Source organism: Ceratosolen solmsi, unplaced genomic scaffold (assembly GCF_000503995.2).
Source record: "Ceratosolen solmsi marchali unplaced genomic scaffold, CerSol_1.0 scaffold30, whole genome shotgun sequence".
Taxonomy (NCBI): domain Eukaryota; kingdom Metazoa; phylum Arthropoda; class Insecta; order Hymenoptera; family Agaonidae; genus Ceratosolen; species Ceratosolen solmsi.
Genome location: NW_011948421.1, coordinates 9,228,411 through 9,244,111, shown reverse-complemented (window position 1 = coordinate 9,244,111; position 15,701 = coordinate 9,228,411). Strand labels below are relative to the sequence as shown.

Genomic DNA, 15,701 nt, shown 5'->3' with positions numbered 1-15,701 from the left:
CCACTCTACCGCACTCAATCACTCTCTCTCTCTCTCTCTCTCTCTCTCTCTCTCTCTCTCTATATATATATATATATATATATATATATATATATATCACTATGCGCACATACACACATACATACATACGTATACCTGTCTTCTGTCCTATATCTTCTCTTATTTAACTTTCCTTTCTTATTATTCTATTAAAATATATTATTATCAAATTATTATATTTATTGACTCTTATTCCTTTAGTATGTTTACGTTTTTTTTTTAATTTTCGAATCATAATGGAGACTAAAATTCTCTTTTTCTTAGTAATCTACTCTCACTCCGACTGTCAGTTTGTCCCCTCCCTCTATACTGTTCAGGTAAATTGTAAACGAGTGCTAGTCATCTTTTTTCTACTGTACAACCACTCTGCCATTTTTCCACTTCTACGCATGAGCTCTCTTATCTGCACCTCGCAACGAATATTTTTCTTCAGTTCGAAATTGTGCTCTGTTCTTGGCACAACGGAAATCGACTAGTCGCTCAATCTCTTGGGTTTGATGGCGTGTGGATAACATAACGAATAATTTTCTGACGATATAAACTGGCCAACAGCTGTTATATTATTAAATTATTATTCTGTTTTACAAGATAACAAGAAAATAATTCAATCGGAAAGATTGGTGTTTGAAGAGCGCGTAAAGTTTTTATCTTTTTCTTTCCAATTTTTCTGCAATTTTGAAGACTGTTATTTAAATCATCTACCTAAATGCGATTGACACCAATAGAGGTAAAGTTTGTGTTTATGCATCTTTGTTAGATATTTTTAATTTGTATTTATTTAAATACATTTATTTTTTCGTTTATGTGTATTTTAATTATACATCCATAATTATAAATTTTGATACTCCATTTATATTTTAGCATTTTGAACTGATTATTTTCTCATTTGTCGAATGATTAGACAAATGTCATCCATACAACATGAAATATATGAAAAACGGATATATTTTGGAATAATTAGATAATTTTTAAATAATTTTTCCCTTTATATGAACATGAAATAGCTATTGTATTTATTTATTCAAATTATATTTATTGATAACAATTGAAAATCGGTAAAACATAATTACAATAAATGCATTAATTTCTTTATTATATATTGTAATCTATTTTATTAGAAAATAATAAGAATATGTATTTAATTTGTATAATTTACAAGTTTCAATGAAATTAGTGAATAACAGAATAGATTTAAAACCATTGAAAAAATTATTTTGATAAAACCGTAATTTAAGTATAAGTGGTACAACTGAATATTAATTATATGTAAGCTTAAAGAAAAATTCATAAATATACGTGCAAGTATCTTCTAAGTAAAAATATTTTAATGCAAAATGTATAAAAATATAAAAAGCAAGACAATAATATACCATGATGGCGTCGATTAATAAGTTCCACGTGTTCCAATGGGGAAAATAGTGCATATACATGTCAAAATGAAATAACTTCAGAAAAAATTAAGCCACACTTTTATTTGAAGTATATTCCAAGTAAAAAATCTGATATATTATTTATAACGTTCAATCTTCGTAGAACGTTTTTGTAATATTTTTATATAAATGCAATATTTGTTTGAATGCCCATTTTGATCATATACTTTCCACAATTCAAATTATTAAGTAAATACATTAATTAATAAAATTATTTTTAAAGTACAAATATTATAAAATCAAAATATTGAAAATTAATTGAAAGTTCACTGTTGATTAATAATTTATTTTTTCAGGTAAATGATTAAGTATATATTGATAAAAAGTTTAAATATTGGATATATCTTTAAAAATTTTAAGTAATATTTATATTTTTATCACAATAGCAACAATAAATGAATAAAATAAAACATTATTTGGTTTTTATATAAAATTGTTAATTTTGAAATTTTTTAAAAAAATTGAAGTTTATAAAAAAGATGTAAATTCAAAACATTTATTTAATTAAGAATTATATTTGGAGAAAATAACGTTATTGTGGTACATTTTTTAATAAATACTTATAAATTGAAAATTATTAATCTACAATTTATTTTTTATTTTATTAATACCGTTTAATAAACCGAATTTATGTTTAAACTTTTGTTCTTTATTCATTTATTACACATTATACTTAGGTAGTATATTAAAAACAATACATAGAAAAATCAAAATAAATTTCATTATAACGTTTAATAAGATGTCAATAAATCGACTTATTAAACAAAGCTTTGAAATGTAAAATGGGCAGACGTCCGCATACCAAATAGATAATGTATTCATAAAAATTTGTATGCCGAAAAAAATACGTATGGTATGTTTAAAAAACTAAACGTGGAAAATAAAGAACTTAGTAAAGTAAAATAAAAGAAAGGAAGCTGTATTGTGTTCGAAGGTTTGTGCTTACATTAACGACAATTTTTCTAATGACAGCGGAAGTTGAAACTTGACATTGTCGAGCGGAAGCGATGAGTGCGCGAGAGCAAACACATCTCGCATTTTTTCTTAAAGGCGAATGAGGTGTGTCGCACCTCATTGAGAGACATGACGAAATAATGAAGACGATTATATCGACGAGAGGTTTTGTTAATATATTTGAAATGATTTTTTATTAACTTTTTGAAGCTTTTTAAGACGAGATCAAAGCTGCTTATGATTATTATACAGGTAAACTGATAGTGCTGAATCTAATAGTATTTGTTATTCCTTGTATTATTTACGGCTAACTTTTTAAAACTAGGACAATTTTATACATTGAATAACTATTTTTTACTAAATAAAGTGTCATTAAGATATAAATATAATGAATTAATATTTATATCTTAATAATATTGTCCATAATAAATAATTTTTAGTTATTTATTGATTAAAATTTATAATTCTTGTTGTATATTCTTAATTATATAACTTATTTTTTTAAATATTTTAATGTGTATTTAAAATAAAAGTTAAAATTGAAAATATTATAATATATGCAATAAATGTACACACACACACATATTTATTTATTTATATATATACTCAATACATAAATACATACATATTTGTAATGTTTACATAATAATAAAAAGCCAATATTGAAATTCATTTTTACAAATATTTTTAACAGCTTTAATTTTATATATAATATTTAATATAAATAATTTAACTGGTCTTTTAAAATTTAATTTCGAAGGATAATAATATTTTTTTATTAAATTTCATAATATTGAAACGTAAAACACTCAAATTTAATGTAATTAATTTTCTAAATCTAAAATCTAATGTAAAAATTTTCTATAAATATGTAACATTATATTTAGCGTATTCAGACAATGAAATCTTATAATTTACAAATACTTAAATTATATATGCATATATAAACACTCATTCTTAATAAACTCTAGAATATTCAAATCGTTAACTATTTTACATTATTATAATAAATTTAATTAATACAAAATTTAAGATAATCGAATCGTAATATTCACCGATAAGCGTTTAGAATGGTATTAATAACTAATGTAATTTAAAAAACAATAGAAATATACATGATTTAAATGCGTAACATAAATAAAATTTATAAAATATATTTCAAACATTATGGTTTTGTCGTATAAATTCCTGAACTGACTGAAATATTTTAAATAGTAAAAGTGAATAATAAATAAGAATAATGGATATAATTCTCAAAAAATTAATCTAACAAAAACAATTTTGGTAATATGTTCATGACGTTAAAGTTATTAAGCTCTACTTTTATGAATACAGTCAATTTGTACATTTTAAACATGTTAATAGCTTGTATCGTATATTAAATAATATTAGTATATACTATACAAAAGTATTGATATTATTAATACATCTATTTATACGTGGTCGCATATTTTATATATTATTTAAAACTGTAACATGTAAAATAATTTTCATTATACTGAAATCAAGTATCGAAATAAGTGATCGTTGACAAATCAGAAACATAATTGAATAGTCTATGATCAATATCTGTTATCAATGTCAGTTCATTTAAAGATTAATGGTTTACCGATATCTTTTCCCTGAAAAGTTAAAATTATAATAATACATTAATATTTAATATATTATTAATCTATATAGTATCTATCTATCTATATAATACATCTATATAATATAACAAATCTATATAATACAAGTAAATTTCATTTACTTGTTATAAAATAAAATAAAATAATTAATAGAAACGAATTCTATTTATTATTATATTTTGACAATTAAACAATTTGTTATAAAATGTATAAAAGTGTTTGACATTTTCATAAATAATAATATCAAGTTTTTCTATTACATATAATAATATAATTGCTTTATTATTTTTAAAATACAAATAAGTAAGTATAATTATTATATTATATTATTATTATAGTATTGATATATTAATTATATACTATATTTATATACGCTTATACTATGTAGCATTGTAAATTTGTTAAATATTTGTAAATTAGTGAAAGGTTCTGCATATATTTATTTTTGGTGTTAGATATTTTAGTATAAATAATATAAATTATAATATACATTATAGTTTTAAATATTTGATTTTTTTAGTTAAGATTTAACGATAAAAAAATTGATTTTGAAATATGTTAAAACAAATTTTAATGCTAAATATTTAAAATATTCAATAATGAAAGTTTTGTAATTTTATATTTTATAATTGCAGAATTTAAATTAAGACTTAAAATATTCTATTATATATCTTAAAGGTTATATACACAAAAATTGGAAAACAATAATTTAATGTTCTTTACTATTTGTCGAAATATAATAAAATTTTTTTATTATTACTTACTATTTACATATTACGTATTATATAAATAAATATATATATATATATATATATCTAATTAAAAATGAAGGTTTAAAAAGTAATGTACAGATACTATATAATATTAAAAGAATGGTTTAAAGAATTACATTCAATATCATGAATCCTATTATATCAACTGTTATTAATAAGATATATTAAATTGTATTTAATTAAATATATAATTGAAATAAATTTTGTTTTTATTTAACAAAAATTGAAGGTTTTCAATAAATGCTTTTATTCTAAATACTTTGCTTTTATATTAATTTCATTTATCGAGAAATTTTATAATATTATATTATAATATTTAATCATCGTAAATGAAAAATGAATATTGTATTGTTAATATAAACATTGTTAAAAAATCTTAATTAAGTTTTTAAATTTACAATAAAATATAAGAAAATAATATATTTAAAAATTAGAAATTAAAAAAAAACATAATTCATTTTTTTTAATTTTTGGTTTTAGGATACAATGAAAGAAAATCTTCAAACACATGATGTAAAACTAGAGTGGGATAGTCATCGAATAGAAGAGAATTCTTCTCATCAGATGAGTCGTTCGCAAATAGATCAGCATCAACAGGCTCAGCAACAGCATATGTCTATGAATAATCCGCGAAGTGTTATAACAAGTCGTCGACATGTACGCACAATAACTACTACTGGTCAAATAACAGAATGCGTAGCTAATTCTGAATCAACTTCGCCAGAAACTGTACAAACGGAAATGCATCATATTATTCATCAACAACATTCTCAAAGTCATCCAACTAGAACTATTAAGCAAGAAAGTCAAGAACCACCTGCTTATTCGGAAAAGCATCAATACAACATACGTATATCTCATGAACAAAGTCCAGAAGATCAGCAACGAGTAATTGAGCATCAACATCCGAAGCACCAACAGCATATTATTTTTACATCTACAAATAGTCATGAAATGCAAATTGAAGAATCGGAATCCGTGGAATCAACCATTACTATGACCGTTGAAGAGCCGACGAGGTAAATTAATGTGTATAGATATCTTATAATAAATATAAATAATCTTATTATTTAAAAGCAAATAAATTAGATTCGTATGGACGATTGGATAAATGAATGATTCGTTCGTTATGCTCTTTAAAAATATATTTTAAGTTAACTGTTTATAATAAGGAAAGATTAATTTGATATATTATTGTAATGTGTAGAGTAAATTAAATATAAAAATTTATCTAAATTTTAAACAGTTGAAACAATTAATACTAGATTGACGATATTGAGTGTTTGGATATAGTCTAATAAAAAAGTTTTATTTTAAAGGAAACATTGTTAATTTCATCATTAATATTTTCCTAAAATGAATAGTGAAATATGAATAATCAATTATTACAAATATGAAAGTTGTATAAAATATAAAATAGTAAATTAGTACATAAATAAATTTATTCTTTCATATAATAAATTTGAATAAATGAAAATATATTTTTAGATTACATAAATAATCATACAATTAGTATTAAAACTACTTTTCACTTTTTGTTAGGTATGAAACACCAGTTCCAGAACGCTTAGAACTTGATCGTGTAACATACGTAACATATTCTGAGGATTCGGAATTAAGACGCGATGCACAAGTAATAGCAATACAAGAGCACCAACGTCAAGGTGTTTCAAATCAATCGCAGATTCAGCAAGTTTCCCATCAACGATTCAGTCCGCCTGATACAGCGCAGGGTCCGCCTCTAAGTCGCTATCAAGCGTCACCTAATGGCACATCAGCAGGGGAAAGTTATGAAACACATGCGGTGGTCTCTCAATCCAGCAACGGGATGCATCTCAATTCTTCTGCGCAGAATTTTTCTTCATCATTGGATCTTATTAGGCCAAATCAACAGATCCAACAACAACACTTAATAGCAACAGCTTATACCGATGCAACTGGTACTGTAAAATACAGCACAGAAGTTAGTATCGCCGCTGATAGTTTAAAAGCATCAAGTACGTATACTACATTGGAAACCGTACCTCTTTCATCAACTCAATCAATTCCATATGCACAGTATATTACTTCAGAGGCATTTCAGCAAACACCTTCTAATTATAGTTATCCCAAACATCAAGAAATTTTCATTTATCCAGCATCTAGTCAAGCTTCAAAAACTGGTGAGGTAAGAGATATATAAATCTTCCTTTGTAACTTAAAACTTAATTGTAATAGAATATGTATTTTTCATTTTCATTATTATTATATATATTATAACTATTTTATTTAAATACTGATATTATTATACTAACTAATTTGAAAACTAATAAATAAATATTATTTTAGGAATATTTAAGTAAGATAAATTATGTATAAAAGAACAAATTAAAAAAAAACTTGTTGGAATATTATATTAAAGGTTTTAATTTAATATATAAATGTATTTATGTGAATTAATAATTAAAAGAGCATTTTTTACATAAACTCTTAAAACGATTTTTTTATGAAATTAAATTTAACGATTAAATAAAAGATTTTTAAGGATTATGAACGTCAATTTTATTCATATAATATTAAATAATTAATTTTGCGCGGTTTAAGTGTTTCAGATTATTATTAAAGTAAGATGAATATAAATAAAATGTTCAAATATTATATATTTTTTAGATTGAGCATACAACCGGTGTTTACGTAAAAAGTGATCCGACTTTAACCTCTTCTTCACTGATGCGTTCAGCTTCTCTTCAGTACGAGCAACCAGCTTCTCCTTCCCAGGTTAACCTCTATCCAAATGGAACGCTTACATATCAATTTGCTAAGCCTGCAAATGATCAATATTGGGCAACGACAAGTGGATCCTCACCGCCTCAAACTTTTGACTATGTACAGGGCTATACGGGCGTACCTGCTATTTCAACAAGCGATGGAAGCAGTATGATTTTTTCTAATGGTTCATATATAACTAGTGGGCCATCATCACCTTGGACAACAATACCTTTACCGAATAATGATGAAGCTTTTGAAGGTACGTCCTTAAATAATGAATCAAAGGAATGTGTAAACTGTGGTGCTAATACAACACCGCTTTGGCGAAAAGATGGAACTGGTCTGTATTTGTGCAATGCTTGTGGAATTTATTGCAAAGCGAATGGAATGAATAGACCGCCTGTGCAACGTGTAAAACCTAAGACGTCTGTACTACCGGTGAGTGTGAAATTACTATTTTTTATTTTCATTGTTTAAAATTAAATATATTATGAATTCATATTTTTTAATTTATACGTGAAAGTTTCCATTATTGAAATTATAAATTTTACCCTGTTTCAAATTATTTAAATTTTAATATATAAATATTATTATTAGTTTTTAAAAATATAAATCTTTAATAACTACACACTTTTTATTTATCATGCTTAGTAGTATATGATACTATGGTATTGATTAAGTATCACTATTTATCTTATAATGTTCATGAATAATTTATATAAAATAATTTATGAATAAAATTAAGCTCTTCATCGAATTTAAATTTTGTAATTAAAGTTCAGCAGTGTAACATAGATTTCACTACACGTTGAAAGTTTAATATTTAATTAATAATATAAGAATACCACTTTGTTTTATGTTGTGTCAAATACATCCAGGATTCTCAAATGTGCCTTACATCTCGTTCACTTTAACGTTATCTTCCCATCTTCATGGTGATCTACTTAAACTCTTTTAGTTTCTTGTTTTTCTACCAAAACTATGTAAGTGCTTTTCTTAATATTAATCCTTCTAACTATTTACTTTATCCATCATAATTTATTTTATTTAATTCCTCTTAGAACTTCAATACATAGAAAATTCTCTTACTATCTCATATTAGTTAATTTCCAATATTATTCTCTTCTATTGCACTGTTTTACTCTAAATATTATCCCAAACATTTAAATTAAAAAAAGATTTTAGATTTGTTTATTTAGATTAGTTTATTTGTCGATCTTATAATTTATCAGTCGGCATTATATAAAATATTTAACATTATCTTTTTTTTTTATAAATTCTCTTATTTAAATTATAATTAAACTTCATATTTCAAATTTTAATTTACAACATAAAAGGATATTTTTTTTAAGTACAAACTTTCTCAAATTTTCATCTTTATTTTATCTCAAACTTATTTTACTTCAAAATTAATGTATTTAAAGTATTTTATTTAATATATTAAAATCATATGGTAAAGTGAATAGATTAAATTAACCAATTTATTGTATTTTCTATTATGCTTTTACATTATAACATTGATCAAGTATTTATTAAACAAGTATTTGTAAAGTAATATTTTATTATAATGATATATTTATTTTGGTTAAATATATTTGTATTTTTCTAAATTAAAATTTGTTCTAGTTTAAAATTTGCGGATAATGTTTAATCAAGATTATATAAATACATTTTATACATAAGCGTATCGTTAATATCTAATCAATCAAAATTAAGAAATATATAAAAATGACACGTACTCTTTTTACTTTATTTTCTTATAAAATACAATCATAAATTTATTGTTTTTATGTTTTATATATAATTTGTTTTTTCATATATTGTGAATAAATTTCATATATCATAATATAAAATGTTGAAATAACTTTAATTATTTCAATTTATTTATCCCTTAATACATTTTATAAACAATATTGTTTATTAATTTTTTAGTAATAATAAGTTTCTTATCGAAGTACAAGTTTTTATTTAAAGTTTATTAGTGCAACTTATGTAATATATAATTTAATTATAGTTTATCAATTAGTAAATATTTTCAATCGTTACTATCTTAATATTTTTATTATAATTTATATTATAATATTAATATTTTTAATTTTCCTTGTACATATTTCTTCATGCAGATACTTATATCTATTTTTTTAGTTAGCAATTATACATATAGACAGAATTAATCTTTGTATTCTTTCAATTTTTTTTTACATTTTTGTATAGTAAATTTCTATACACATTATTTTAATTATAGCCGGTATAATTACAATTAGTTTATTATTATTAAGTTATAATTAGTTAGTTATAATCATAGTAATTATATATAAATTAATTTTATAGCTTTGTGATCGTATTTTCTAATCCTTATTGTATTATAAATTAGTTTTTCAAATTATTCTGCAAATCTATTACAAATATATGTTACATTATTTTTGTCTATCTAGTTTATTATTCTTTCAATAAATGAACATTAAAACTGACACTTAGTATTAGTATTAAATTCCTTTTTAATAATTGCAATTTTACATCACTATCTTTTCTCTTCTTTTATATATTATTTCAATTTATTGTACTAACTTCTACAATTCAATAAAAATAATTATTAGTAATTATAAATAATGTAACACGGTATACTATAAATACGTGGTATATTATAAAGTGATAAAGGGAATTTTACAAACTTAATAAAATAATTTTATTTTTTTAATTTATCATCTTTCATTATAGTTTCAGTAATTTATAAGGTATTAATAAAACCAAAAATTAATCTTATATATATTAAATAATTAACAAGAAAATGCAAATTAACTTAATGCATCAAATATAAGCTAAGCCTGAGTAGCAGAGATAAAAGCAAATGAATTGTAGAAAAATTATCTATTTCAGATGTGTTTTAATAATAACATTGTAACTATTTAAATTGTCTCATTATTTTATTGTTATTTTAATAGATTTTATTGCCTTCTATCATTTTCGTTGATCCTTGGATAAATTTATCTCTACGAATCCCTTATGTTTCTTTCTATAACAATAAATATGTAATTAAAATATATCATAAAAATACAAATTTTTTTCAACGTAATTGTATTTTTTTGATCAAATATTTTATTCAAAGAGAAGAAAGTGGCTTCAGTTTTATATAATATTCATTTATTAAATGTGTTTGACTAGGTTATGTAAATTATAAATATGCACAATTATAAATTCATGCACAAATTATGGAAATTGACTTCAATACTATATTTGAAATTTAATTTAATCATAAAACTTCTGAAAATATTAAAAAAACTATTCGAAAATTTATGTATATTATTTATATACCCTAGATAAATAAAAACTATATTTGGTGAACAAATATTATATACTAGTGAGCCGAACAATTTATTATATCTAGTTATTAGTTTAAAAATATCAGTTACTATCATAAGAAAAGCTAACCAGGAAACAGTAATTATAATTGATTAAAAATTCTTAAAATTAAAACTTTAAAGAACAAGTATAACAAATACCTTAAATATTAATTCTTTGTTTAATGTATTCTTTGTTTTTGTTAATCAGTAGTTGATAAAATTAATTAGTTTAAAAAAAACGAATTATTATATAGTATATTATATTTCTATGACTAATTTAAGGAATTAATTGGAAACGCAGAGATTGAGATTCCATATATTTTTATTCGTGTGTTTATATATTACTATATTTAATTTTTTTTATAATATTAATGTTATTTCAGTTGAATATTTTGAATTATTTAACCAGTTCTATATTCGTAGTACTTTAACCCATTTCTAAATTGACACAATCTCTTTAGGTTGGAGGAAGAAGAATAGGTGTAAGATGTGCAAATTGCGGAACAACTACAACTACACTTTGGAGGCGAAATAATAATGGCGAACCAGTATGTAATGCATGTGGATTATATTACAAACTTCATGGTGTAAGTATTATTGTATTTTGTATATTTACATATAATGTATAACATCTTGTAAAAATTAAAAAAAAATAGTACATTCAATGTTTGATTCAAACTCATTAGGTTATTTCATAATTTCTAATAATTTTTATGTATATATTAATATATAATTTATCATACATACATTTATTACAGAAGAAATAATTTATTTATTAAAAATATTTAAATTTTCAAAATACTAAATTGGAATATTTGATACTATACTATGATCATAATAATTTGTAAAGAATATTAATATAATTAATCCTAAATTAGTTATTTTTACTCTTTAATTTTCCAATTCAAGTTAATATGGTTCAATACCTTTCTGTTGATGTTCAATTTTGAATAATTACTATACTTTATGTATATATTTATAACTAATTACATGTATTAAATTTGTAACATATATTATAACAAGATCTGAAATTCATAAAAGTAAAATAGTCAAATAAATATAATTAAATATTAAGGATTCTATTGTTCCTTTTAATTTTTGTTATACGATCAGCTAATTTACAACATTTATAAATAAATTTTTTTTATTATCTCCCGAACATAAAGTTGATAGATTTATATAGCTAATAAGGAATATCTATTTTCTTTGCTTCTTGTTAAAAAGTAAAATATATTGCGAGTGTATCCATTGTTGTAGTTTTTGTGGTTAAATAAGTGCTTAGAAATACATATATCCATTCAATTCACAAGCGAAAGTAAGTAAAGAAAGTAAAATAGTAAAAAATACCATAAATGCTGTAAATAACGTTGAAGCATTGTATCACTTCTTTGTGATACTTATACGGTTGAGCTACTTTTAACAGAATTTCAAATTGAAATTCTTCGTAATAAATTATATTTTTTATGGATTGTTTCCTTTCGTCATAGCGTATATAAGTGTATTGCAGCCTAATGAAGTTGTTTGAAAATGTTTTACAGATTCCAAATTTTTAATAGATGAGTCCGCAGTTTTAAAAGTCTTATTTTATTTCTCCTACATGTAGAGAAAAAATATATATTTTAATATTATTTTATATTTTTATTTAGGAAGCTTTAACATGTACATTTATGAAAATTATTCCATACATAAATGTTATAACATATCAAAAACATGCTTATAATAGCTAATCATTTATGCGTGTATTGTAAACATATAAGAATGGTATTACGCTGAAACATACCGTAAAAAATATTAACATTAACTTTTCAAATTAGTTCAAAATTATAATTCAGAAACAAAATCTAATTTTTATATACTCGATATAATTTCTAATAGTTTCAACAATACATTTTAGAAACATCTGTAATATTAATTCATGATACATTTGAATCACACAAAGTTTTATGTTATAATATAAAAGAGAACAAATAATTGTTAAACAAAAATTAAATCTATCATATTAAATATAATATTGTAATAATATATATAATATTAAAGAAAGTAATCAATACAGGCTTGGTTTACAATTATATGCTATCTTTTTTATTATAAAATTTTGTGTAATTTAAACGCATAAAGAATTATTATTATAAAGATCAAATATATATTTTTTTAATTTTAAAACATAGTATATAATATTATTTTCTATTGATTCATATAATGTATTCTATTATTTTTTGATAAATTGGTTGTTTTTTATGCAGAAAACAAGTATGCATGAAATTCATTGTAAAAACTGTATTAAATATATATTAAAAAATTTATTTTCTTGAAATATATTATAATTATTTATGCACATTTTTTAGTTATTTATTTAATAGCAAATGAATCGATTGATAAATTTGTTAAATAGACGATGCAAAATCTATATTTTTTGCATGTTTGTTTATACATCTTTTGATGCTATCTGATCCAGAAAATTTTATTAAATGATTTTTTTTTTAAATTCTTGATTAATTTGTTTATAATTCGAGATTTTTTGAGTTATGTTAGATATAGATTGAATGTTAGCACGAAAGCGTCGTAAATTTAATTATCAAATCGGTCACGTACTCTTTTTCAGATAAAAGAATTTGGTGATTTTTATCGAAAGATAAATTTAATTGAACTAACCGAATTTCTATTATTAAAATACTATTCATATCAATAAAATGCGACCTTGAATTTGTTGATTTGTATTTAATAATTGAATTTTTTAAGAAATAGTTATAGGATAGTATAGGAAATAGTATTCATTTAATGATGATATTAGTAATTTTTTATATCATGTTTGATCAATCTTCTTTTTATTATATTTTTCGAAATAATAACAGATAAATTTAGTTCAATGATATATAATATATAATAATCTCAAAAATATCAAAAACCGTAGAAAAATTGTTATTACTAAGGAGTAATAAAGTTTAAGATGTACCTTTACGTTCAGCAATGTTTTTTTTAAGTTGGTATTAATAATAATTGTAATTTTTTATAAAATAAATTAGTTAGATATTCAGTCATAAAACATTAGTTAAAAAATCAGTTTCAAAATAGGATTATCTGTTGAGCTTAATGTAGTCAACGAGTAAGTTTAGGTATTTTAGTAATACGATTGCTTACAAATCTTTTTGAACGAATAAAGATAAGTATTTATTCAGTAAATAGTATAAATTTATATCATTAAATATACTATCCTTCCCAAATATAATAACGTACAACATTTCAGTCTATAATTTTAATAAAAGCAGGGCACAGCAGTTTCATTGAAAAATAATTATATGCGATATGTAATATATATATGATATATTTTTTAATGTTTCTTCAATTTTTTATCATATTCTAATGAATTTCATATTGTTACATAATATAATGTAATGTGTCGATGTATAAATATTTTTTTTTGCATTTTAAAATATCTTTTCGTATAACTATGATTTTATATAAATGATTATTATATAAATAAATAAAAAATAACATTGGTCTAAAAATTTAATTAAATTATTATATATTATCTTTCAATTATTTAATCTTACAATCTTATTTTAAGGTGAATCGACCGATGAGCATGAAGAAAGATGCCATTCAATCAAGGAAAAGAAAACCGAAAAATCATACAAATTTAAATAATAATCTTGGATTATCAAATGCTATTCACAAACAAGAAATTAAGACTAATTTACTTGGTGAGTCTCTAGTGAATAGAATGAGTAAAAAATAATTTAACCAATTTTAGTAATTTTATATAAATAAAGGTTTATACATTAAATAAGTTCTTTATAGAAAAGATGAATTTAATAATTTTGATACAATTTAAAATTTAGAATAAATGATATTTTGATCTATACATTAGCAAAAGTATTGTTAAATGTAAAAATTTATAAAATTTTATTGACAAAAGAAAAAGAAATTGATAAAAGTATAAGCTTTTGCGCTTTAAAAATAATTAAATAATCAATTAATTTGTAAATTTATAAGAAAAAACTCAAAAAATTCAATTCTTATAAAAATTATTTATGTCTATATCTATATACGATTGATAACCAATTATATTTGCAAGTGTTTTGTATATACTAAAATTATCTTATAAGAGTTTACTTTACGCTTTGAGAAGTACTTAAAAAAACAAAGTAAAGGAGTGAATGATCCATCGTAGTTATTAAAAATTTAGTCAAAAAAATGATAAAAACAAGTAGTTTTTTTACAACAAAGAAAAAAATCACCAAAATAAGTGATTGTAAAAATAGCCACTATAAAATATTATATGAGCCTTGGTAAAATGAATTCGTAAAAAAATTATATTCAAATGCGAGAAAATAATTTTTATATTTCCAACATAATTTTAAAAAATTTATTATAAAAAATTTATTATAATACTAATGATTTTAATATATTTTAATATATTTTCATTTTTGAAATAGAATTTAGAAATGAATTACAAAAAATAATATAAAATCAAAAACTTGACTTTAAATACGACTTTAAATTTGACTTCAAAACTCCTTAACATATTTCGTTAATAATTAAAATTTTTTATTGAAAATGGCATAAAAATATTATTTCATACAATTTCTTAATTTGTGTTTGCTACGTTTTTCTTTTCATAAGTTTAGGATCTTTTAAATGAATATTGTACAACCATTCCTCTTCAATTAGGCTTGGTGGAAGAAACGTGAAAGAGAAAGAACATTAAATTGCCCATCCTACTTTCTAATATGGATTTTTCGATACACAAGGATAAATGGCTATTTATACTTTCTTCGGATTATTGAA

At 22.0% G+C, this 15,701-nt stretch overlaps 1 protein-coding gene across 1 annotated transcript; it reads left to right on the top strand.

The window, feature by feature from the left end:
* Positions 1 to 677: 677 nt before the first annotated feature.
* LOC105361591 (box A-binding factor) lies at positions 678 to 15,701 on the top strand. The gene is made up of 7 exons (XM_011498838.1): positions 678 to 766; positions 5,305 to 5,843; positions 6,367 to 6,991; positions 7,474 to 8,016; positions 11,375 to 11,500; positions 14,479 to 14,614; positions 15,585 to 15,701. The coding sequence occupies exons 1-7, from the start codon at positions 746 to 748 to the stop codon at positions 15,602 to 15,604; spliced, it is 2,010 nt and encodes a 669-aa protein (XP_011497140.1). The 5' UTR covers positions 678 to 745; the 3' UTR covers positions 15,605 to 15,701.

Coding starts and splice junctions, on each gene's coding strand:
- LOC105361591 (XM_011498838.1), top strand. CDS start 746: ATGCGATTGACACCAATAGAG. Junction 6,992..7,473: donor AAGCTTCAAAAACTGGTGAG/GTAAGAGATATA, acceptor TATATTTTTTAG/ATTGAGCATACAACCGGTGT. Junction 11,501..14,478: donor TATATTACAAACTTCATGGT/GTAAGTATTATT, acceptor TCTTATTTTAAG/GTGAATCGACCGATGAGCAT.